This window comes from Mustela erminea, chromosome 13 (assembly GCF_009829155.1).
Source record: "Mustela erminea isolate mMusErm1 chromosome 13, mMusErm1.Pri, whole genome shotgun sequence".
NCBI lineage: Eukaryota > Metazoa > Chordata > Mammalia > Carnivora > Mustelidae > Mustela > Mustela erminea.
The window spans coordinates 49424804-49450852 of record NC_045626.1 but is presented as its reverse complement, the minus strand read 5'-3'; the positions used below and the strand labels follow the sequence as shown (position 1 = coordinate 49450852).

Here is a 26049-nt window from a genome sequence, read left to right as displayed (position 1 = left end):
GGGTCTTCTGTACAATCTAAAATATGTTCTTACTAGTCAAATGATCAGGAAAGCTACTTTCTTTTTCCTTTATTAAAATTCTAGTTAGTTAACATATAGTGTAGTATTAGTTTCTGGACAGAAATTGATGATTCATCACTTATATTAACTAACCCAGTGCTCATCACAAGTGTCCTCCTTAATGCCTGTCACCCATTTAGCCTACCCCCCACCTCCTCTCCAGCAACCCTAAGATTGTTCTCTATAGTTAAGAGTCTCTTATGGTTTGTGTCCCTCTTTTTTTTTTTTCTTTCCCCTATATTCATTTGTTTTCTTAAATTATACTCATCAGTGAAATCATGTGGTATTTTGTCTTTCTCTGACTAATTCTGCTTAGCATAATACAGCACAGTTCTCTCCCTGTGGCTGCAAATGGTAAGATTTCATTCTTTTTTTTTTAAGGCTACTATTCCACCTATCTATCTATCTCACATCTTCTTTCTTAACTCAACTGAAATCCAATTTTCTGAAAAGTCTTCTATATTGAATGAAGAAAGAATATTACATTATTTGTTCCAGTGAAAAGTCTGAACATTATAACCTAAGTTTTAAGAAATAAGTACAGACACAAAAAATATTAATTTCTGAGCATATGATATTCAAATAAAACATTTGGAAAAGGCTAAGAGAGCATGTATACCTGCGTTTTAAGGGTTCTTTCTGTATTGATAATCTTTTCAAAGGCAGCCTTAAGATTACTGATCTCCTCCTCCTTCTTCAATTTATATTCTGTTAATAAATTATATAAAGTGTTATTATATGACATTAAAATGTGTTCCAAATTAACAATGTTCTTTACTTAAATTAGTATACACTACACAACTTTTAGTAACTTCGTAAAGATAATTCTTTTTTGTTCAGCTTTACTGAGCTATAACTGACAAATCTGTAAGATACTTAAGCTGTACAACATGATTTGATACAAGTGTACATCATGAAAGGATTCTACCATCAAGTTACTGAACACATCCATCACCTCACATACCATTTTTGGGGCTGAGAACATTTAAGTTCCACTAAGATAATTCTTAAGGCTACAAAAGTTATTTAACATTTGAAAACAAATTTCAAAAACCTAACACACAATATGAATAGCTCAAGATTTACCACTGAACTGGATGAAACATTATGATTAAAAAAGAAAAACAGAAACAAAAAACCTTACGTACCCTCCTCTGCCCTCCTCATTTTATCGGTTATCTCTTCATTTTCTTTTCTTAATACTTCAATATCTTTGGTTAACATGCTGGTTGTTTCTTCAAGCTTAACAAAATACACAAAGGTTTAAGTTACATTCACTTTGCTAGTCTTGTATTTAAAACAATGACCTTAAAAAAAAACAAAAACTGCATTCTCCTTAAATGTGGAGTCAGATACTGCTTTGTTATAAAAATGCCTGGGTTCTGGTTTAACGTAAGTGGATATACTTAAATTCAAATATACTTCATTTAACCTTCATAAGAATCTTGTAGAATAGGTATTATTTCCCTCTTTCTTTCTTTCTTCTTCTTTTTTTTTTTTAATAAAAGTAGACTCTACACCCAACATGGGACTCAAATTCACAACTCCAAGATCAAGAGTCACATGATATACTGACTGAGGCAGCCAGGCACCCTGGTATTATTTCTATTTTATAGACGAAGAATCTGAGGTTTAAGGTAGTAACGTAAATTGCCAAGACCATGTAACTTCTCAGAGGCAGAGCTACGCTTTGAACGCAGGACTACTAATACCAGAGCACTTCATGGTAACTTCAAAAGAAAAATCTAACTCCCCTTTCAATCTCCATGATCTATATAGAAAATAGTGTAAATTTCAGGAATAGTAATTGTAGTACTGGTTTTCTGGGATTAATTTGTAGATATCCATAAAGAATTTCTCATCCCAAAACAGTTTCTCTGAGTTTTATAAAATTGTGGTCACAAAGTCAGTTGCAATGTATTAAGATAATACAACAAATAAATTTAACCCAAGGATTTCTTTACATAAAATATATTAAGATCTATAGCTAGAGGGGCGCCTGGGTGGCTCAGTGGGTTAAAGCCTCTGCTTTCGGCTCAGGTCATGATCCCAGGGTCCTGGAATCGAGCCCCGCATCGGGCTCTCTGCTCAGCGGGGAGACTGCTTTCCTTCCTCTCTCTCTCTGCCTGCCTCTCTGCCTATTTGTGATCTCTGTCTGTCAAAATAAATTAAAAAAAAAAAAAAAAAGATCTATAGCTAGAAAGAGAAAAAACACATTACACTGAATAAGAATTTCAGTCATTAAAAAACCATTAACAATGGTTTTGGATTATATAAACTATTTTATACATAAGTACAGATTGACCACTCTGTATAAGTCAAAGTAAATACATATGCACACATATTCACCCTAACACTAAGATGTGACTTATTTTGATTTAGATAAATTTCAGTCATAAAACTTACCTGACAATCACACTTACCCGACTAACAGTATGATCTTTATCTGTAATCTCTTGTCTATTTCTGGAAGCAGCTTTCTTGCTTTCTTGGGTTAATTCAAAATACTGTTCTTCTAGAAGCCCTCGAGCCAACTGCTCAGACTCAGCTTTTGTTTCTGCTAGATCCAGCTGAGTAGCAAGAGTTTCCCTGCAATAGATTTATAAGAGAAATGGTTATAAAGAAATTCAGTTATTTTTCCAACTTAATGATATGCTTAAAGAAGACAACTATATTTAAACAGTAAGAATTAAGTATTTTATTGCTTAAAATAAAATTCATTATTGAATCCAATGCAAAAATTCTATAAAAGTAATAAATTTAACTTCTAACATTTTGAAAAACTGTACAAGTAAAGAACTCTTTAATCCTGTACCTGCTGTTGTGCTTAACTAAGAAAAGGTAGTAAAGCAATGGCAAGCAGTCTACTTTTGAAAACGAACTTGTTGTGGATTTAGAATGGAAGGTAGCATAGGAGAGAGGAAAAGTAATAGGCTTGTAAACCAGGAGGCCAGACCTTAACCCTTATCCCTGTTCTTCACTAACTGGGTAAGGACACGGGGCAAATTTCTTATATTTCCTGGAGCTCAATTTAATCAAACCTGTAAAATGTGAGGGTTAAATGATTTTTGAGATCCTTTCAGTTCTGAAATGTAATGAGATTATGATGACTTATAAATAGATTTGTAAAGCACTATAAACTATTCTAGGAATGCTCCTTGGGAATTATACTTTAAAGCTTTTTGGAACTGACATTCAGACCAGGACCAGATCATTCCAGTTTGCTTGCTCTTCCTAAAGAACTTCTGTTTAATAAACTCTCTGAGTCATGACTGTATCTTCCCTATATACAGTAGATACTCAATAAATGTTTGCTAAGTGAATGAATGACTTCCAACTATTTTTACTAAGGGAATGATAAGAATGAAATTTTCTTTCTTTCTTTTTTTTTTTTTTAAAGATTTTATTTATTTATTTGACAGAGATCACAAGTAGGCAGAGAGGCAGGCTCCCCACTGAGCAGAGAGCCCGATGTGGGGCTTGATCCCAGGACCTGAGCTGAAGGCAGAGGCTTTAACCCACTGAGCCACCCAGGCGCCTCAAATGAAATTTTCTTTCTCAAGGTTAAGGAGGGAGACATATACTAACTACAAAAAAAAAAAAAAAAAAAAAAAAAATTATTCATTTGTCCGCATTTACCTAAATGTTTACTATGTGTCAAACACCCCTGTCTGAATTAAGACATATAGTAGTAACAAAGTCTCTGCCCTGAGGAAGCATATGTTAATGGGATGAAAGAAGCAATTTAAAAAAGATGAACAGTACATAGCACGCCACAGAGAACAAAATAAAACTAAAAAGGTGGAAGAGGCTATGAATGTGCATTTTATACAGGGTGATCAAGGAGGCCTCTTTGCTAAGAAGACATGTGAGAAGAGATATGAAGGAAGTAAGGGAGTGAGCTATGCAGGCATCTGAAAATACAGGGCTAAGGTGGAAGAAATCTCTAATAACAAATGCCCTAAGTTTGGTCTGAAAGAAGCTTATGTGAGTGAGGTGAGAGATGAAGGAAAGTTGTGAGAAATGAATTGAGAGAAGTGGGGAGAGAGAACAGACCTTTTAAGGCTTTCTATGACAGTATAGGGAACTTTGGCTCTTACTTTTGAGTATTTGGTTTTAAAAAGATCATTCTGGCTGCAGTTTTAAGATAAGACTGTTGGGGGACAATGGCAGAAGCAAGGATCTCAGCTAGGAGGCTAATGAAAGTACCAAAACTGGAGACGGTGGCAATATGGATCAGGCTGGGAAATGGTACAAGTGAGAACTGATTAGATTCTGGATATACTTTTTTTTTTTTTTAAATTTTATTTATTTATTTGACACACAGAGATCACAAGTAGGCAGAGAGGCAGGCAGAAAGAGAGAGGAAGAAGCAGGCCCCCCGTCAAGCAGAGAGCCCGATGCGGGGCGCGATCCCAGTATCCTGGGATCATGACCTGAGCTGAAGGCAGAGGCTTTAACCCACTGGGCCACTCAGGCGCCGCTGGATATACTTTTAAATTACAGCTAAAAAGGCTTTTAAATGGACTGCACATAGAGTATAAGAAAAAAAAAAAAGAAGTTTAGGATAATTTCAAGTTTTTTTTTTTATTTAAACAACTGGAAATAATGGAATTGCTAAAATGAAATGGGGAAAACAGGGAGGAGCAGGTTGGCAAGGTATGGGAATCAGGAGTTTTTTCTGGACATGTTACAAATGAGATGCTTATTAAACATTCAAGTGGAGTCAAACAGACGGCTGGACATACAAGTCTGGAATTTGGGGAGAATGTGCTTGTACACTGATGCTATTTAAAGCCATGAGGCTGGATGAGAACAAGGAAAGAGTGATCCCTTGGGCCCTCCAAACTTTAAAGGTCTCAGAGAGGGGAAGGGACAAAGGAGCAAAGGAGGTTAAAAGTAGCCAGTTCAGTAAGAAAAAATGCCATGTGATGTCACAGAAGCCAACTGAAGAAATTTTGTCAAGAGAGAGTAATCAACTATGTCAACAGCTACTGTTAAATAAGATAAGGACTGAGAATTGACTATTGTCTTTAACTATTAGGAAGTCATCAGTAACCATGGGAAGGGTTATTTTGGTAGCATCTTGAGTGCAGAAGTCTGGAATGAGCTAGAGAGAGAAAGGGAGAAGAGGAACTGAATATAAATGGTATGTCACCTTTCAAAGAAGTCTGCTACAAAAGGAGGCAGAAAAATAGGATGGCAGCTGGAAGTAAAATGCACTTAGAAGATGGCTATTTTTTACAAAGATGTTTAATGTATGTTTACATAACAATGAAAATGACTGTATGAAGGAAAAAAATGAACCCAGGAAAGGTGAGGATTCCTGAAGTCATATTCTTATGTAGGCAGAAAATGGGATCGAGGTGGTTAAAAGCACATTTTGTTTATTTACATCAGTCAAGGAAGGCAGAGTTTATAGCTACAGAGGAAGACAGGTTAGTAGCTATTAGGGTGGGATAGAGCAGAAGTTCTCTACTTCTAGGAAGCAAGGCCGTTTGTTGAGTGTGAGGATGAGGACAGGTTGTTGAAGATCTGAGGAGAAAGCAGAAGATATGAAATAGCTATCTCAAAGTGCAGAGAAGTTAGTATGTTAGGAAAAGATAGGAAGTACTGCCAATGTTAATTAAGTCTATGATCCTAGGGGTAGTTCTGAGCTATTATAACACAAGGCTTGAGACTGACAAATGTACTCCTACCTGGGCTTACTGCTTTGTAGCAAATTCAGGTAAATGTATCTAAGTTATATATAAAATGCCAGAAAACCTATTTATCCCAAATTACAGTTCTATCCCTGGCTATGCATATGTGCAAGAGAAAAAAAAGAAACAATGAGATGGTTCAGGGTAAAACTGTCTGCAGCTATAGCCATTCAACTTCCTTCACAACTCCCCATAAATAAAAGACTTGTCTTTACCAATGCCTAAGGCCAATCTGTCACCTTTATTCTCCTGCCTCCTTAATGAAATCAATTTATTAACGACTCCTTTTTCTTCTAGGTTATAAGATTATAAGCAGGAGCTTTGTTCTTGTTCACTGCAGTATTGAAGTCTCCAGCCCACAGAAAGTGCTCAGAAATTTTGTTTCACTCAATGAATAGATGTGTAACTTTCCCCACTCTGGTATCTTTCCCATATCTCATTTAAATATGCTCAAATCTCTGCTATCTTTAAAAAGAAATGGCTCTTTTTCAACTTCTCCTCTAGCTATTGTTCTATCTCCTTGCCTCAACAACCATATTTCTTGAATTTTTTAATTTAAGAAATATTTACTGACCATCTACTATGTTCTAGGTACAATTCCAGGTGCTCCATATTTAACAGTGAAACAGAGTTAAGGACAAAACATTTAAAAATTCCTTTCTTTGCTGAGCTTAAGTTATAGCAGAGAGAAAAACAGTAAGTAAAGTAAGTCACCAAATGCTACAATATACTGGGAAGGGAAAAGTGCTACAGAGAAAAACAAAACATGTAAGGAAGTACTAAACTGGGCAGCAAGGTGGGGTGGGGAAGTTTGCACAATTTTAGGAAGGATATTCAGGGAAGGCCCCTCTGAGATGACATTTAGACCTAGGCCTGAAGAGGGTGAAGGAGCATGCCATGTGGATACTCAGAGGAAAAATGTTCCAGGAAGAGGGGAAAGTCCATAAGCCCTGAGGCAGAAGAGTAACTGATTAGTTTGCTGAACGGTAGGAGGTAAATAGGGCTACTGTCTACGCTTGGTCTCTACTTCTACCCTTACCCTTATATTCATTCTTATTACCATTTAGGAACTGTTCTCAACAAAATAACTAATAACCTTAAATATAATGGACAATTTATTTTTTACCTGACCTTTTTGAGTATTTGGCACTTTAAATCACTTTGTCTTCTTTGAAGTATTCTATTTTCCTAGATTTTGTGATCCTATTCTGTTTTCCCCTTGTATTACTGGTTACTTCTTACATTCCCTTCCTCTCCCCTTTCTTTGGAAGTAAAGGTGCTAGAAGTCTATCATCAGCCTTTACGTCTTCTCATCCTACAGTAGGGATTATAGCTTGTTACCTGAGAGGGTAAAATGAGTCCACATAAGTGTTCCTCCAGACATACAATTAAAATAAATTTGGGCCAACATTTTACATAAAATTCAGATTTCTGGCTCCTCTTGAAAAATCAGATCTTGTAATACTGAATCAATGTTACCATGTGGCAGCAAGTGGTTAAAACTGAGATGAATTCCTCAGTTTGTTATAATACAACTTACACATTGAACATACCCAACTAGCTTCAAATTAGGTAAATGGATGGTACTGTAAGTTCATGAGTTAATAAACTTTGATGTACATAATCACCTTAACAAATCTCATCTATCTCTGTTTCAGTATATGACAATGACTGTCAAATCAGCTTCAAGTCCTTCCTTATCTTTTCTCTGAGCTCTGAAGCAATTTCAGAACCATTTCTCTTGGGACAACCCACAGGCACTGCCTATAACAGGTCTGAAATGGAAAAAATCGTGTCTCCCCTTGTTTCACAAATTTGGCATTCCTTAACTCAGGGACCAGTGCTACCATCACCCCAACTTCCCTGGTCAAAAACCTGAGAACCCACCTGAAATCTTCCCCAACTTTTGTCCCCACACTCCCAAATCTACAAGTCCTATTGCCTCTACTTCCTATTTTCCCCATATACTTGCCTCTTCTTTTACTGTCAACTTCCACTATAATTTTACATTTAGATTTTCCAATGGTTACATAATTCAACTTCCTGTATCCACCAGTTCTGCCTCTAATCCATTCTCCACTTCAAAGAATGAAGCTTTCTAAGACACTACCTTGTCAGTTCCTAGCACTTTGTTATAGACACTTACCTTAATTACATTTGTCTACTGACTAGATTCTGAAGTACTTGAGGGTAAGAACCATAACTTACTAATGATCATATCACTGGCATGAAGCATAGTACTTACCACACTAGTGGTGATCAGTATATTTCTTTTAAATAGATCAAACAAGGGCAAACTTATCAACCCTATAGAACAATATGGTATGTGGAAGATTGGGTGCTCTCTTCACAGTGAATGCACACAACATGGGACTGCATACTACACTGCAGACACCATACAAATGATAGGCAGTAGACTATAACAGGGGACTATCACTGTCACAGAGACTAACCAGAAAACGTACCTTTGCTCCTACCTTAGATACCACTAAATATATTAAAGATCTAAGCACTGAGTGCCTATGGTTGTTAACAACACAAAGAAGCAATCAGACGGTACAATTATGTATGAGGCAGTCTTCACCCCTGTATAAATCAGACCTGAATATGACTAAGACTCCCAGTTAGGGATGTCCAATTAAGTTTTCTATGAGGGGTCTATCACTGTCACAGAGACTAACCAGAAAACGTACCTTTGCTCCTACCTTAGATACCACTAAATATATTAAAGATCTAAGCACTGAGTGCCTATGGTTGTTAACAACACAAAGAAGCAATCAGACAGTACAATTATGTATGAGGCAGTCTTCACCCCTGTATAAATCAGACCTGAATATGACTAAGACTCCCAGTTAGGGATGTCCAATTAAGTTTTCTATGAGGATAGAAATGTTCTGTACACCTGTGCTGTCAAATATGGTTGACACTAGCTAAATGTGACTGCTGGCCACCTGAAATGGGGCTAGCACACCTGAAAAACTAAATTTTAAACTTCATTTAAATAAATTTAAATTTTTCAAAATAAGTTTAAATTTAAATGGCTACATAAAATACATAAAATTACATATTATACATACATACATAATACATAAAATTAAATAATAAGTTCAAATTTAAATGGCTACATAAAACCAGGGGCTATCATATTGGATAGCACAGTTCTAGATTTAACCATAGATTTGCAGGAAACACAGAATAAGAATGTTCAACTGTGGAAATGGAATCAATAAAATCAGTGCACCTGAGGAAAACACAGGAATACACAGGAAAAATGACCCAGTTCCATCAACAAATAAGTGTTACGATAGTGATTATTTAGTGGTGGGGGAAGAAGAGGCAATACAGTGGGCTTTTTTTTTTTTTAAAAGATTTTATTTATTTTTTATAAAGATTTTATTTATTTATTTGAGAGAGAGAGACAGTGAGAGAGAGCATGAGCGAGGAGAAAGTCAGAGGGAGAAGCAGACTCCCCATGCAGCTGGGAGACCGATGTGGGACTCGATCCCGGGACTCCGGGATCATGACCTGAGCCGAAGGCAGTCGTCCAACCAACTGAGCCACCCAGGCGTCCCTACAGTGGGCTTTTAAAGTGGATAGCAAGGTTCTCTTTCATGGGTGGTAATTATAATAACATCTGTCATATAATTCATAGATCTGTGCATGTTACAATATTTAATGTATTTTTGGTTTCAGCAATAAAATGATTAAATTTTTAAAATTTCTACATGAAAAGAGAATATAAAAATGTCAGAAAACTAGTTTTAATATCTGTTCCACCTAGCTATAAGAAGTTGTTATACTTAAATAGCTTTAGGTCTTCTTCTAAGGCCCTAAGCAGATATGCAATGGAAATTAACCTGCCTAATAACTAAAAGGGAGACCCTAAATACCTTTACATAGCATAAAAGAAGGACTTACAAGTACAGCATGAACTATTTAAATACAAATAGATGTTTAAAGATTGAGAGACCCTTGAAAACAATTTAATGTTTAGAGTTTACCAAATCTCTGTACAATTACCATAGAGTTAATGTAGGACTTCTTCACCATAAAGAGAAAAATCAGTCTAAATTTAGTTTGATTTGTTCAGAATTAGCCTAATGAGATTTGCTGTATCATTCCCATCAGAATAATGGCAAATCTACTCTCTATTTTTAAACTTAAAGAATGCTATGATGTAATAGTGATTCTTGTTCTAAAGAAAAATGGATAGACATACTTTTCACTTTGTAGTTCTTGTATTTTCTTTAAACTTTCTCTGTTTTTTTCTTCAATTTCTTCTTTAAGTTCCTTTACCTGGGTTTTATAAAGTGTCTGCAAAATAAGTGATTGGGAGAAAGAAATGTTTATGAGGAGTTTAAAAAGTTTGGTAGTTTCTTATAAAGTTAAACAACATACAATCCAACAATTCTATTCCCAAGTATTTACCCAAGACAAATGCAAGCATATATCCACACAAAATCTTGTACATGAATTTTCACTGCAGCCTTATCACAAATTCTAAACAATCAGGTTCATCAACAGATGAATTTTAAAAATTGTGGAGTATCCATACTGAATGATAAAAAGGAATGACCTGCTGATACAAATGACATAATACACCTAAAAAATATTTTGCTGAGTGAAAAAAAAAAACAGGTGCTAAAGACTATATACTGCATGATTCCATGTATGTGGAATTCTGGAGCAGGTAAAAATAGTCAATTGTGACAGAAAGCAAAATCAGTGGTTACCTGAAAATAGAGGTAAGTGGGGAAGAGGGACTGCAAAGGGCCACTGGGAATTTGTGGTGAAAGAAGGTTTTCCATGTTCATTTTGGTGGTAGTCACATAGTATACACATTTGTCAAAACATACACTTTAAATTGCTACGAGTAACTGTATAGAAATTGTATCTCAAGGACATTAAATATTATATTGATTTGGGAAAACATTATAAAGAAACTTAGCAAGCACTATTCATTTAAAAGTTATATCAATTCTTAAAGTGAATAATGTTAGAAAAACCACTTCTCTTTTTGGGTAGGTGGGATTGAGTGGGCGGTTGAGAGACATGAACAAAATACCAAAACAAGATTCATCAAACATTCTGCTAACAAGTAATACATACATTATAGAACAATGGTTCTTATAAAATTCATTCAGCTTTTGCCAACTCCAACAACAAATATTTAACAGATATGAGGGAGCATTAGACCCATGTTCTGTTAAGGTGCTGTGATTATAAAGGGAACTTCCAGTTCTGCAGTCTTTTTTTGTAAACTATCCTTTTTCATATATAAGATAAGGAAAAAAAATAGTAAGGACCAGCAAATAGCTATGGAGAATTACTTTTTTTTTTTTTTTTAAAGATTTTATTTATTTATTTTTCAAAGACAGAGGGAGAGAGAGCGAGTGAGCACAGGCAGACAGAGAGGCAGGCAGAGGCAGAGGGAGAAGCAGGCTCCCTGCCGAGCAAGGAGCCCCATGTGGGACTCGATCCCAGAACCCTGGGATCACGACCTGAGCCGAAGGCAGCTGCTTAACCAACTGAGCCACCCAGGCGTCCCTGGAGAATTACTTTTAAACTGTGAACTTACTTATCCCTCTAAGAAATAGCACTTCTCTAGGAGAAAAGTACAAATTTTTCAATGGGAATGTAAATAAAAGAGGTATTAGATTATTCTGTGAAAGTATATGGACAAGAAAGTGTGCATGGTATTACACACCACTGCAGAAGTGGTCTTTGAACAAGTGGCTTTGAACAAGTAAGATTAATCTCTACCCAAGGAAAAATTTTTCAGTAATACCAAATTTTTTTATAATTTAAAAACATATTTCAGTGATAGTCTAACAAGTCAAGAAACAGGCAAAAAACAGAAAGTCAGTCACCATGTTTTTAGGACAGGAGCAGAGTACACCATGAAGCTCTGAACATGTGAAAAGTTCTGTAGAGCTCTACTAGTGTTCAGTTTCTTTGTTAAGGAAATAATTATTTCCAATATTGTTCAGTTGGTTTCTAGGACATGTTCACCAATACAAGTCAAACTCTCTCACTTAACTGCACTAAGACTTGTAGAAAAGGCAGCTGCCAGGGTTAATAGTAATGGAGAAGCTAGGTAAATGTTAAGTTGAAATGGTGGAGTATAAACTTGGCAACCAAAAGAAATAAAAAATGCAGAAGCTTTAATAAAATCTCAAAGCACTGGCTATAAATGTTAAAGTAGTAGTGAAAATAAGCTGCAGCCAGTAAGAGTTAGAACGACTTCTACAGAGGAAAAAGCAGAACAGATACATGAAGTGCATACAGGGAGCTAAAACAAGACCAAAGCTGTTGAGCATTAACTCTACCTATAACTGTATGCAGTTATACCTACAAATGTAACATGCATACATGAACCATGCATGAAAATACTGACACTCCAACCACCCCTTAATGAAGTCTTATATATAGCTTTAGTTTGAAGCAATTCTAGAAATATTTCACAAAAATGGTAATTTCTTTACAACTTACACAGACCATGAACTCAGATTCAGAAATCAAATGTAGAGATGGGGAGATTAAAAGGGGGAGAAAACCAGTTCATGGTCATTTGAAAAAATGTCACAATTCACATTAAAAATCTTAATATCTTGTTTCAAGCGAAGTGTTAAAAATGATTCTTACCGAGAAATATTGCTCAGCTTCAAGCTGATCTTGTAGCTCCCGCATCTGTCCTTCATTTCCTCTATACTGTCTTCAGGTAAAAGAGAAAACAGTAAATGAGTGCTATTAACATTGGGCTTTATATTATTCTCTATTAATTAAAGTTGCTAAAAATAAAAATGTTTACTAAAATGACCTTTACTTTTTAAAAACTGTATTTCCTTACACAGTATTACTTTTATGATTCTATTTGTCAGATCATGCTGTCTGGTTCCATTTTGTTCCTTATAAAGTGATACCATGCAAAGTAGAGGAAACTGTTTTCTACTGAAGGTGACTTTTAGGAGAATGTTAATTGTGGATTAATCCAAGTTGCAACAATAAAAATGATACTTCTATAAAAATGATAAATTTTTATAGAGAAAAGCATTCTTAGAATATATTTTATTTTAATTTTAGAAGATTTTATTTATTTATTTGTCAGAAAGAGAGACACAGCACAAGCAGGGGGAGATGCAGGCAGAGGGAGAAGCAGGCTCCCTATTGTGTAAGGAGCTCAACCCGGGACTCGATCCCAGAGCCCTGGGATCATGACCGGAGCTGAAGGCAGAAGTTTAATTGACTGAGTCACCCAGGTGTCCTTTAGGGATACATTTTAAGTGTCTTATGTAGTGAAGTAAGCAAATAAAAAGAGGGGACATGAAAATATTTAATAAATATTAATAATATTACATATGCTATACATTACATATACATATAGTACTATACATGATATCCAAAAAAGCATGGGGATGGGGCTGGAAATGAAAAACCAGGTAAGGACTAAGAAAGGAGGCAAGAACGATAACTGATAAAGGAGAAGGAACACAGACACATCTACATATATATAATACACACGTGAACATGATTCACTCAGAAACAGATAAGACAGTTATCTGTTACCTGACAATGCAACCCACAGATATACACTGCCAAGGATAAACAATTGTGTCTGTATCTGCTAGGTTTTCATATTAGACAGCAATAGCTTTGTATCTACCAAGGCATATGGTTGATAAAAGGACATAATAAATGTTCACTGAATGGTGAGTGAAAGTTATTTTGGGAGAACTATGAAACACATTACACAAAAATGATGGCTCTAAAAGGCAGAAAAGAATTTCGCCAAAATAAATGCAACAAAACAAAACACGACAATTTTATTCAAGAATTACTATGTTGTAAATGAAGGTGTCAAAGGAAGATATTTTAATAGAAACCCAGAGGAAATAAAAACACATGACTTGGCATAAGATACACACATCTTTGACATTAAATTTCTGAAGGATGTCTTTATACAAATTCTGCAAGCAATAATGACACCTTGCTTTGTCTCCACTTCAAGTAAGCGAACGAACACATCATATCGCAGAGTGGAAGAAAAAAGGTACTTTGCATTCGGAGATGAACCAAAGGAACAAAAAGAGACAGATACAGGGTCATCATGTCTAACTCTAGCTTCTAGAATAAAGAAACACTGAACATTTCCCATAAGGTATTGAACCCTGTCCCTGATTTTTGTAATTCAAGTGTCAACAAACATGTCTAGTAGGTATGAAAATCATATGACAAATCTGTAGCTTTTGGTTTTATGGTAAAGTCAGTAAGTATTCTTGATAATCTCCTTTTTTCTCCTTTTAAAGATCTCTACTCTAAATGAATTTTTCTGAAGTCTTCCTTTCACAAACTCCAAATACAATATTTCTATACACAGAAAATGTCAAACATAAGCAAATACATAACACAAATAAGAAAAATGTTATTTTTGAGACTTACTTTGTAAGCTGAGCTAATTCAAATTCTAATAATCTCTTTGCTTCCAATAAAGTATTTATTTCCTGTTTCATTTGCTTTTCTTGACCTTTTAAATTGTCTGCTTCAAATGCTTGAGTCTTCAATTCATTCTGTAATAACAACCGCTTGTTTGATTCCTGCTCCAGTTGAAGGGACAGATTCTTAACCTGCGAATGAGAAAAATAATTGGGATCTTAAATTTCACTATTTATTTATTTATTTAGACTTATTCATTTGAGAGAGAGAGAATGGGGGGCAAGGAGGGGAGAGTGCAAAGGGAGAGAGGTACTTTTATTTTCTAAAAGTATTTTCACCTATAGCCTCCCATTTTAAGTTTAAAGACTATCAATACTTCGGTCCCCAAGTTTCCCATTACTACTCAGTAAGTCTTTTCTTCTCTGGATACATCAAGTCCTTTTTTGTCCTTCACTTAGGTAAGGACACTTCACTTCGCTCATTAATCACTCTTTTATTATCATCACCACTGATAATGTTCCCTTTACCAACTCTGGCTTCTGACTCTCAGACAATTAACCTTTGACGTCTTACTCAATATTTAAATAATGGTAATATCTCATCCCTCCTATAATAAACCACAAGGATATAATATCATTTTATCTTTTTATTTACTGCATTCTAAAAGTGTACCCTGTGCTTCCTATCAATATAAACTGGTCAAAACTCTGTGGTTTAATACTTTTGTTGAAATCTAAGAGCAACTGTGCCTCTTTGGGATTACGAGGTAACTTTACAGTAAAGGTTGTTTTTGTTTTTGTTTTTTAAAAGCAGAATGGTCATGGTTGGTTAAGCATCTGCTACCAACTGAGCTACCCAGTTGGTTAAGCATCTGCCTTTGGCTCAGGTCATGGTCCCAGGGTTGGAACTGAGACCTGCCTGGGGCTTCCTGTTCAGCGGAGAGTCTACTTCTTTCTCTCCCTCTGCTCCTGTGGGTTCTCTCTCTCTCTCTCTCAGTAAATAAAATCTTAAAAAAAAAAAAGCAGATGGTCAGATTCTTCAGGGGAGGAGCTAAAACACTTCTACAGAGTAGTACTGTCATAGTGCAAAATGACATAGACCTTATGTGTGAATGTTCACTAAACTATTTGTAGAGAAAAATCCTAGGAGGTAAGGGTGTAGTGGTGACCTCAGAGCAGTGAACACATATACATTCAGGTTATTTCACTCAAATCTTCTCGACGGTGTTTAAATTACAGATAATAACTTTTCAGTCATAATTTATGATTGTTTCTCTCTTTTTTTTTTTTTTCCTCAAAGATTTTATTTATTTATTTGACAGAGAGAAATCACAAGTAGATGGAGAGGCAGGCAGAGAGAGAGAGAGGGAAGCAGGCTCCCTGCTGAGCAGAGAGCCCAATGCGGGACTCGATCCCAGGACCCTGAGATCATGACCTGAGCCGAAGGCAGCGGCTTAAACCACTGAGCCACCCAGGCGCCCCGATTGTTTCTCTTTTATAAGATGAATAAAACCAGTACTATTCTTCTTACTTCATCCTCCATCCTTTCTTTATTTTCAGTCAAATGCTCAAGCTTCTGCTGAGATTGTTTCAGATCAACATCTAGCATTGAACACTGTTTCTCAATCTGAACAACTCTATTTTCAGCCTTCTCTCGAGCTTCTCTCTCTTCCTTCAGCTTTTTTTCCATTTCTGTGGAAAAAAAAAAAGTTATACATATTTTCATTTTCATGGGCTGTATAAAACAAATTGGTGCCAAAAATCCCTACTGTTTTTGTCCTGGGATTCTAATAGAGCTATTCACTATAGAAGTCCTAATGTTATTTGAATTGTTTGTATAGTAGGATCTTTAAAGGAAGGGAGTTATAAAGTGTAATAAAGTAATAAAACTCCTAAATCCAGCCCATGCCAATGATATGAGAAATTATTCAGAGCCATTTTCAGACCAGAAGGTGAAAATATAGCTGGGAAAAAAGTGAACTAATAAGAAAAATGGGGGTAGTGCGGATAAAAGCAGAAAAGTAAGGCAGTGGTTATTCATCTCTACCTTGCATTGTTCCAGAACAGTGGACTTAAGGCCGATAGGAATTCTAATTTATGCATCTCTGATAAACAAGATTCCATGGTAGTATAATAATACCTACTTTAATCATTAGCAGAAGATATTACCTACAGTGAGGCTCCTTTTTTGAGATTTGGTAACTAAAGTTCTGAGAGGTTAAATTTCCAAGGTTTTAAACCTACTAAGTTGCATTTAAACCTACTAAGTTGCACCAAATGACTCAAACTTAATGAGTCTGCTTTTCTACTCTCAGAGCGTGACCTCAAGGTGATAAAACAGAAACCATTAGAATAGAACTTCCTCATCTTTCCCCCCAAACCTACCAACAACTTAGCCACACCAATAATCATCACCTCTTAATTCCCATCTCTAATCAAACATAAATCTATCCACTTCTGTTCTGGACTCTGTTCCTTCAATTATTTCAACTCTTCTCTGCCTCAACAATTACCTGCTTCCAAATGAATTACTGCCATCAACAGAATAATCTTATTATCTCCCCTCCTAAAATATCCTCTACTGATCTCATATCCCTTCTCGGCTACCATCCATCTCTGTTCATGAACCTCTGAAAGAGTTATCTACATTTATTGTCTCCAATGCCTCATCTACTACCCATTTATTACTTTCCATTTGGCTTCTATCTCCTGCATTCCACTGAAACTGCTTTGTATGATAACCAACGACGTCCACCTTGTAAAATGCAGAGGACACACAATGTTCATGTCTTCATCTTTACCAACCTTAACAGAATTCAATATACTGAACAACTTCCTCACTTTTCTAATACTCTTCAAGTTCTAATACCATACTCTTTTGGCATTCCTGTGACCCCTTTGGCTGTTCTTTCTTGGCTTCCTTTGCTGGGTTTTCCTCTTTTATCTGACCTCCAAATGTTAGACTACCTAAAGGGCTCCTTATAATTCCTTTTCTATTCTGCCTTTTTTCTTCCCTTAGCTGATCTCATCAAGTTCTCCATATAGCTCTATATGTATGGCTCCTGAACTGTACCTCACCTCTGAGCTCCAGACATAGACTATTTGATGTCTCCACCTACATATCTAATATGCTTTTCAAAGTTAACATATCTAAACAAACAACTTTATTTCCCTCCCCTCCGAAACCCCTCCAATCTCAAGTCATCTCAAAGTCAGAATGTATTAACATCTGTCCAGCTGTTAAAATTAAAAAGCTTGAGTCTTGATTCCTTCTTTTTCCTCTTTCCATCCAATTCTTTACCAGCTCTTACCTTCTGTATCTCCATTTCTTTCTAACTCTACTACCACAAATGCCTACAGACTAGAGCCTTCTAGTTGATCTCCTTTTTAAACTGTTTTCTCTCTCAAAAGCATTTTCCACACAGTAGTAGGAGTGGTCTTTTAAAGACATAAATTACACATTCCAGCACAGCTCAAAACACTACAATGGCTATCCACTATTCTTAGATTAAGAGTATTAAACTTATCACCTCTTCTACCTGGAACATACTTCCTCCTGCTCTTTCAATAGATGGTTCATTTTGACTCATATATTTAGTTCAGAGAGGCCTTTCCTCAAAATCACATCTAACATAGCAATTCCTGGAAACTATCACATGGCATTTTCTTCATATTAATGATTACAATCTGTACCTATTTTCATTTATTTGCTTTTTTTGCTTATCTCCACCATCAGAATATAATCTCTAAGAGACAGGGTTCTTATCAGTCTTATTCTGTGGTATATACTCCCAGGTATGCCTGGTCTATAGTAGACAGCCAATAATTAACAAATGTGAAAGAAATAAAAGTAGTTTAATATGGCTGAAACACGAAATACACATAAGAAAGTGCAGAGCAGCAAGGCTATAAAGAAAGATTAAGTGCTAACCCAAAGATTCTTTATGTCATGAGAAGTCTGACATGTATCTTGCAAACACTGAAAAGACAAAAGGATTTTAAGAATGACTAGCACAGTTAAGATTTTAATTTCAAAAAGATTTTTTTTCAGTTAAGATTTTAATTTCAAAAGTGATCACTCCTAAGTGGGAATAATAGACTGACAAGCAGAACAATTCCTGGCATAGAAATAATTAAAAGTTTGCTGCAACAGATCAAGCAAAGGGATGACATCCCCATGAACTAAAAGAGAAAAGGAAAAGAATATATTGTTTATATCACTTGGAAGCAGAAATGCTAAATGATTCTAAGACTTCTGGCTTGGGTTCTTGGATGTTGCATATCACCATCTTTAACCATAATAATAATATTTCCTGGTTACTGAAAACTTTCTTTTTTCTTTCTATTTATTTACTTTAGAGAGAGAGTGTGCAAGTGGGGGGAGGGAGAAGGGAGGGGGGACAGGGAGAGAAAACCTTAAGCAGGCTCCCTGCTAAGTGCAGAGCTTGATGCTGGGCTCGATCCCAGGACCCTGAGATCATGACCTAAGCTGAAATCAAGAGTCAGTCAGATGTTTAACCAACTGAGTAACCCGGGATCCCTCCATTTATTGAAAGCTTTCTATGTACAGGCACTTTACATGCATTTGTTCACTTAGTATCTTTTTAATAGTCACAGAGTAGCTTTGTTTGATTGATTCGAAGCCTAGACTGCTAAAAACTATACAGCCATCAACTAGCATCATGAGAATAAGAGATAAGAGTAGGTTAAAATAAAATCTTATGTTTTTCCCTTGAATGAACTGAATTTAATATATTTTTAAAAGATTTTATTTATTTTGAGAGAGAGTGTGCAAGTGGGGGGGAGGCAGAGGGACAGAATCTCAAGCATATTCTCACTGAATGCAGAGCCGACATGGGGCCATGGGGGCTCAATCTTGTGACCCTGAGGATCATGACCTGAGCCAAAATCAAGAGTCAGACATTTAACTGACTGACCTACCCAGGCGTCCCTTGAAAAAACTGAATTTAAAGTGTCAAGTGACACTTGCAGATTGTAGCTGGTTATGAAGAAGTGCAAGGTGAAAAAAGAAAATGCCTCTTTCTAAAAGTCTGGCTCTAAAGGGAGGGAATAAAACAATGACAGTTAGTAAGGATCATGTATTATTACAGGAGTTTTACTTTATCTTTTTTTTTTAAGATGTTCTTTATTTGATAGAGGAGAGAGAGAGAGAGCACTCAAGTGGGAGAGGGGCAGAAGCAAAGAAGCAGCAAACTACCAGCTGCGCAGGGACTGATGTAGGGCTCAATCCCTACCTGAACCTAAGGCAGGCATTTAACCAACTGAGCCCCCAGGTGCCCACCCTTTTTTTCCTTTTTAAATGGAAGAGACTTGCACATGTTCATAAGAAAGGATTCAGGGGCATCTGCATGGCTCAGTTGGTTAAGTAGTCTGCCTTTGGCTCAGGTCATGATCCCAGGGCCCTCAGATCCAGCCCCATGGCAGGCTCCCTGCTCAGTGGAGAGCCTGCTTCTCTCTCTCTCTGCCCCTCCCCACTGCTCATGCGCTTTTGCTCTATCTCAAATAAACGAATAAGATCTTAAAAAACAAACAAGAAAGGATTCAGTAGAGGAAAAGGGTTAAGGATAAAGAAGAGGAAAGACAGAAGATGAGATAGGAAGAGACTAACTCTGAGTACAGCTAGCATGGATTAGCCAGAACAAGAGGAGGATCAGTATCTTCTAAGATGAAAGACAAGGAAGATGAGTAAAGAAGTAGACAGGCTAATTAAGTAAGAGAACAGGACTTTGGGAGTTCACACCTATGCTTTCACTATTTCTTTTTGAGATAAAAGTTCAACTAAAAGTGGAGTGATAAAGAAATGGCATATACATCTGAGAACAGAAATAAAAGTCTGAGAGAAGGACAATGAATGATGTACTAAAAACTGACAGCTCAAATGAAGTTGAAGATAATGCATTGGGCTAAGCCCCATCTAAAGAATTACTTGAAGTGAAGAAAGTTGTTGGTTGTTCTGCTCTAAGGTTGTGTTTAGAGGCATACCCAGAGTACAGTGGAAATACAAAGAAATTAGAAAATTGAGGGTACAAAGCAAGAAAGCAAAGGAACAAAAAGACAATGAGTTCTAGAATGGATCAGGAAGGAAATGAAGGAAAGGGCTAAAATATACTAGGACCTAAGAGAGATTCCAATAACATTTATAGGAAATGGAGGATAACAGAATGAGGGGAATAGAACGAGAAATTTAATAAAATGGAAGGTATTGCAGTGCCTGGGTGGCTCAGGCTGGGTGTCCCAGGTCTTGATTTCAACATGATCTCAGGAGTGTGAAATAAGGCCCCATACTCAGCAGGATGTCTGTTCCAGACACTCTCTACCTCTACAACCCCTGCAACTAAAATAAATAAATAAATAAATCTTTTAAAAGGAAAAAATAAGGGATCAAAAGAGAAAAAAAAGGGAAGTATCTTTTTACTAGATCACAATTTATAATTTCTAAGTGTTTATACTATTATAAAATGAAATCTTAAATGCATTCTTTTGGTAGGCATTACTAAAAAAATTAATCATGTAGAAAATATTAAAACTGACACTTACCACACATTGCAACAGACTTTGCCTCTTCAATAGATTGATGTTTGTCAGTTAAACGAGCTTTAGTTACTTTATGTTCATTTACCTCTTGTTCTAAACGTTGTTGTAATGATTTAAGCTTATAGTTTAAATCTATCTCTAAATTATTTTTTTCCTGTAAAATGAAAATGAGTTATGTAATACACTATGCAAAAGACATATTATTAAATCTTACATTATTTAATATTCTGTAAGAGATAATATATGAATCACATGGGCCTGAAATGTGATATCATATTTACTTAAATATTTTTATTTAGGACATAATTTTATTTTTCATACTTTCTTGTATATTTCATATTATTTCTAATGTCTTACTTTAAAAAACAAGATAAGCACATACAAGTAAAAGCAAAATATCACCCCCACCACTCCCGGAAGAGTTGTGGTGGTGGTTATATTCATTGAGAGGGCTCAATGTTAGGATCAGAAATAAACAGGACAATTCTTTGGTTCACTAAAAAAAATATGTGCTGCTACTTTAAAAAAATTTAAATTCAGATTAAAATCTACACTAATTTACATTAAATTAAGATTAAATTAAATCTACACTTAGATTTACATTGCCTTGACAAAAGGACAGGTCAAAACGTATTCCATTTGTTTGGGTGCATCTTCTACTCTTCCATCTTTCATCCTACATCCACATTTACATCAGGCTTAGATGTACTACTCTGATTATCACAAAACATGTCCAAAGGACAAAATAAGTGGTGCATTTTCTGATCATTTATCTGAGGATCTAGTAAACCTATATTTCAGGGAGGAATTGAAAAATGTGAGAGCCAGATCTGCATATTATCTATTTAATCCTTTTCTTAGCAAGGTAAGGACAGAGGACCAATGATATTTCTGATTAGTGAGAAAACTATAGATAAAGGGCAAACATATATGCTCTTTACTACTTTGCTAACTTTTACCATTAGAATGGAAAAAGTACACGTGGTCTACCATATAGCTATCCTTTGTTTTCTTTTTTCATAAGGCTAGTAAGGTTCAGCACCTTCATCTTACCCAAGTACAAAAACATGGGAGGAAAATTTCTACATGAAAAGATATTTCCAGGGGCACCTGGGTGGCTCAGTGGGTTAAAGCCTCTGCCTTCAGCTCAGGTCATGATCCCAGGGTCCTGGGATCAAGCCCCGCATCAGGCTCTCTGCTCAGCAGGGAGCCTGCTTCCCTTTCTCTCTCTCTGCCTGCCTCTCTGCCTACTTGTGATCTCTGTCAAATTAAAAAAAAAAAAAAAATTAAAAAAAAAGAAAAGAAAAGATATTTCCAAACCAAATTAATTTGTGATGATCAGATAATATCAAACATCTAGTACTCTTCAAGGTTAAAAACAAATAAAAATAGCACAATAAAAAGTACTAAACACACATACACCCCCATAAAACCATCATCAACTATAAAAAGTTTTAGAAAGTTTATAAATATTAGGAATTAAGAATGAAAAAAAAATGAAATCTATTTTATAAAAATACATTGTAATACCTGATAGTCAATACACAGTATCTCATAATTGGCACATGTTAAATCATTTACCTTTTCTGAGTGATTAAGCATGTCTTGAGCTTCTTTTCTTTCTCCTTCCACTCTTTCAAGATTATGTTTGAGATGCTTCACCTCCTCTTGTAAAGATGTAATTCGAGCTATTAAGTGAGAAGAAAGTTCAAGTCACAAAGTCATCAAAAAAAGAGTCTTGTTTTTCTTTTTCAGAATGACCATTAAGACAAAAAAGTTTTAGGGGCACTTGGATGACTCAGTTGTTAAGCACTGGACTCTTGGCTTTGGCTCAGGTCATGATCTCAGGGTCAAGCCCAAACATGGGCTCCACACTCGGCATGGAGCCTGCTTGAGATCCCCCTGACCTTCCCCTAGAGCTCACGCATGCTCTCTCTCTAAAATAAGAAAGAAAATCTTTTAAAAAAGGACAAAGTTTTAAAATTTCCTGATTAGGTAGAATTTATTAAATTATAAATTACTATTAAATTTTTAATTATCAAAATATATTTTTATTTATAATTAATTTATTTGATGTTTTCTTGGGAATATATACAATAACTACAATGTGCAGTAATAAAAATGTTAAGGCTCATTGGAAATCATCCAGTATATATTCTTCATTTCACAAATGATCAAAGAGATGGAGCCTGAGCTTGGTCCAGAAATCAGACAAGAGTCCTTATTAAGTGTTCTTTTCCATCATATTAAGAGTAAGACCCTTTAGTTAATTAAGGCAAGTATTCAGTAGTCTTTATGTGCCAGACATTCTGAAAAGCCTTTAATTACTTTTAAGCTCAGTGAAGCCATACTCTGTTTTTTATAGGAAACTGAGATTTAAGGAATTCAAGTGCTCTAAATGACACTTGGTTTTAACCTACCACCTGGGGCTCATGCCATGCAATGATGGCAACTTAAATATTCAGTAACTCTCTTCATTAGAACATGCTTGAGGCCTTACATGTTTTTAATGCATAAGTATTTAATAAATGCACAAGTTTAACTAGATTTAACACAGAATCTAGTATTAATGAATATAATTATAAGAACCTATTTTCTTATTCTGTGATTCAAAGCAACCTAGGATTCAACAGGAAATGGATAAAGCACCCCAAAAAAGCCAGGAAAAATCCCATACTGCTCTAAGTTCAGTGTTTAACTTGCTGGACCTGCCAAGATTTCAATGTACTCTACCTGCCTCTACATTTTAGTGTTTCTGAACTAGTTCTTTAATGAACAAATGACTATCACATCTTTGGCACCTGAATGCTTTGCTGGGCTAGTTCTAGGATTGAGAGAGCAATGAAACAAATTTATTTAAACACAAATTTACAGATAATACTGGCATTATGTTCATGTACAAGAAAGAAACACCCGCCAGTTTCTTTCAAATGACTGAGCAAAAAATAAAAATTATTTATGTGTTTGTATGGACAGAGAAAAAGCTAGGGTGGCAGTATGTTTAAATGTTGAAGTACTAGCAAATAAATGCTTCCTTCAGTATTTAAAATAAATAATAGGCTTTAAGTATCTGTACAAAGATGGCAATTTCAGGTGAAACAGAATTTTTCATGTAGAGTAAGATTAATATAAACCAACTCCTAAGAAGAAAAAGAAAAATACAGATGAAGAATCCTATATAGAATCCTAATAAGCTTATGAAAGACATATTAAATAAAAGTTTTTTCTTCATTTATTCTATTTTTAAAAACATGCCAAGAAAATATAACTTGTGTAATCCATAAAAACAAAAAGACTTCATATATAAAAGTTATAAAAATACTGTGAAAGGAGGAAGAACCAAAATTTCAGGTATCATAACAAACTGACTGAAACATTTAAGCTTCTAGAAGAGAAGAGGGAGTACCTTCACCATTTAATCAGACAATTCAACAGGTCACAATAAAGGTAAAAGTACAAACTGGACTACATTGAAAAGAACAAAAAGTAAGACCTCCTGTTCGTAAGCAGACAGCATTTAAAAGTGAAAAGGCAAAACAAAGAGAGGGAGAAAACAACTATGATACATGTATTTGATAGAGGACTAATACCTAGTGCTCATAAAAAACAATAATGGCAAACTATCCAATTAAAAAAAAGAGGCAAAAGACATGAACAGCACATCACAAACTATCAATAAACATGTAGAGCTGCTCAATTTTAGACACCAGGAAAATGCAAATTAACCCATAAGGAAATACCATCACACCCCATTAGAATGGCTAAAACATCAATGCTGACATATTCAGTGGGGAATGAATATTGTCCTTAATGAGGAAGTGGAGCAACTGGAACTGTCATACACCCCTGGTGAATGTAAACTAGGGTAGCTACTTTGATATATACAGGCATACTCGGAAATACTGTGGGTTGAGTTTCAGACCACAGCAATAAAGTGAATATCTCGATGAAGTCAACTGAATTAATTTTTTGGTTTCCTGGTACATATAAAAGTTACACTTACACAACACTATAGAGCCTATTAATTGCACAATAGCATTTTGCCTTAAAAATGTACATACCTTAATTTAAAAATACTTTTTGCTAAAAATACTGACCATTATCTGAGCTTCCAGGAGTCAATCTTTTTGCTGGGGGAGGGTTTTGCCTCCATGTTTTGGCTGCTGATCACAGTGGTGGTTACTAAGGTTTGGGGTGCCTGAGACAATTTCTTAAAATACGACAACCATGAAGTTTGCCATATCGATTGACTCTTCCTTTCACAAGACTTCTCTGTAGCATGAATGCTGTTGGACAGCATTTTACCCATAGAACTTCTTTCCAAACTGGAGTCAATCCTCTCAAAGCCAACCACTGCTTTTGTTTAGGAAAGATTCTAAACCCATTATTGTCATCTCAACAATCTTCACAGCATTTTCACCACGCGTAGATCCCCTCTCAAGAAACCACTCTTTGCTCATCCATTAGAAGCAACTCTTCACCCATTCAAATTTGATCATGAGTTTGCACACCCTCAGGCTCCACTTCTAATGCTGCTTCTCTTGCTGTTTCTACCACATCCGCAGTGACTTCCTCCACTGAAGTCTAGAACCCCTCAAAGTCACCCGTGAGTGTTGGAATCAATTTCTGAAATTCTGGTAATGTTAATATTTTGACTTCTTACCATGAATCATGAATGTTCCTAATGCCATCTAGAATGGTGAATCACTTCTAGAAGTTTCCAATCAACTTTCCTCTGATCCATCAGAACAATTCTCTCTATGGCAGCTGTGGCTTTATGAAACATATTTCTTAAATCACAAGACTTGAAAGACAAAATTACCCTTTCATCCATGAGCTACAGAAGGAATGTTAAGTTAACAGGCATGAAAGCCACACTGATCTCTTTGTACATCTCCATCAGAGCTCTTGGGTGACCAGGTGTATTGGCAATGAGCAGTAATATTTTGAAAGAAATCTTTTTTCTGAGCAGTGGTTTCAGCAGTGGGATTAAAATATTCAGTCAATCACTTGTAAACAAACGTGGTGTCATCTAGGCTTTGTTGTTGCATTTCTAGAGCACAGGCAGAGTAGATTTAGCATAATTCTTCCGGGCCCTAGGATTTTCAGAATGCTCAACTTCAGAATGGCTTCAACTTAAAATTACCAGCTGCATTAGTCCCTAAGAGGAGAGCTAGGCTGTCCTCTGAAGCTTTGAAGCCAGGCACTGACTTCTCCCCTATAATTGTGAAAGGCCAAGACGGCATCTTCTTCCGACAGAAGAAGGCGATTTTATCCACATTGAAAATCTGTTGTTCAGT

General features: G+C 35.8%; 1 protein-coding gene across 3 annotated transcripts in view; it reads right to left on the bottom strand.

The window, feature by feature from the left end:
- ROCK1 (Rho associated coiled-coil containing protein kinase 1) overlaps window positions 1-26049 on the bottom strand; it is a 145892-nt gene that overhangs the window by 18865 nt on the left and 100978 nt on the right. For all 3 annotated transcript variants that reach the window (XM_032311480.1, XM_032311482.1, XM_032311481.1), the window contains exons 17-25: window positions 22331-22437; window positions 20753-20903; window positions 15726-15886; window positions 14202-14386; window positions 12408-12477; window positions 9982-10076; window positions 2484-2649; window positions 1209-1302; window positions 680-768 (exon numbers count right to left, since the gene is read on the bottom strand). In XM_032311480.1, coding sequence (XP_032167371.1) covers window positions 680-768; window positions 1209-1302; window positions 2484-2649; window positions 9982-10076; window positions 12408-12477; window positions 14202-14386; window positions 15726-15886; window positions 20753-20903; window positions 22331-22437 — 1118 coding nt within the window. The remainder of the gene's footprint in view (window positions 1-679; window positions 769-1208; window positions 1303-2483; window positions 2650-9981; window positions 10077-12407; window positions 12478-14201; window positions 14387-15725; window positions 15887-20752; window positions 20904-22330; window positions 22438-26049) is intronic.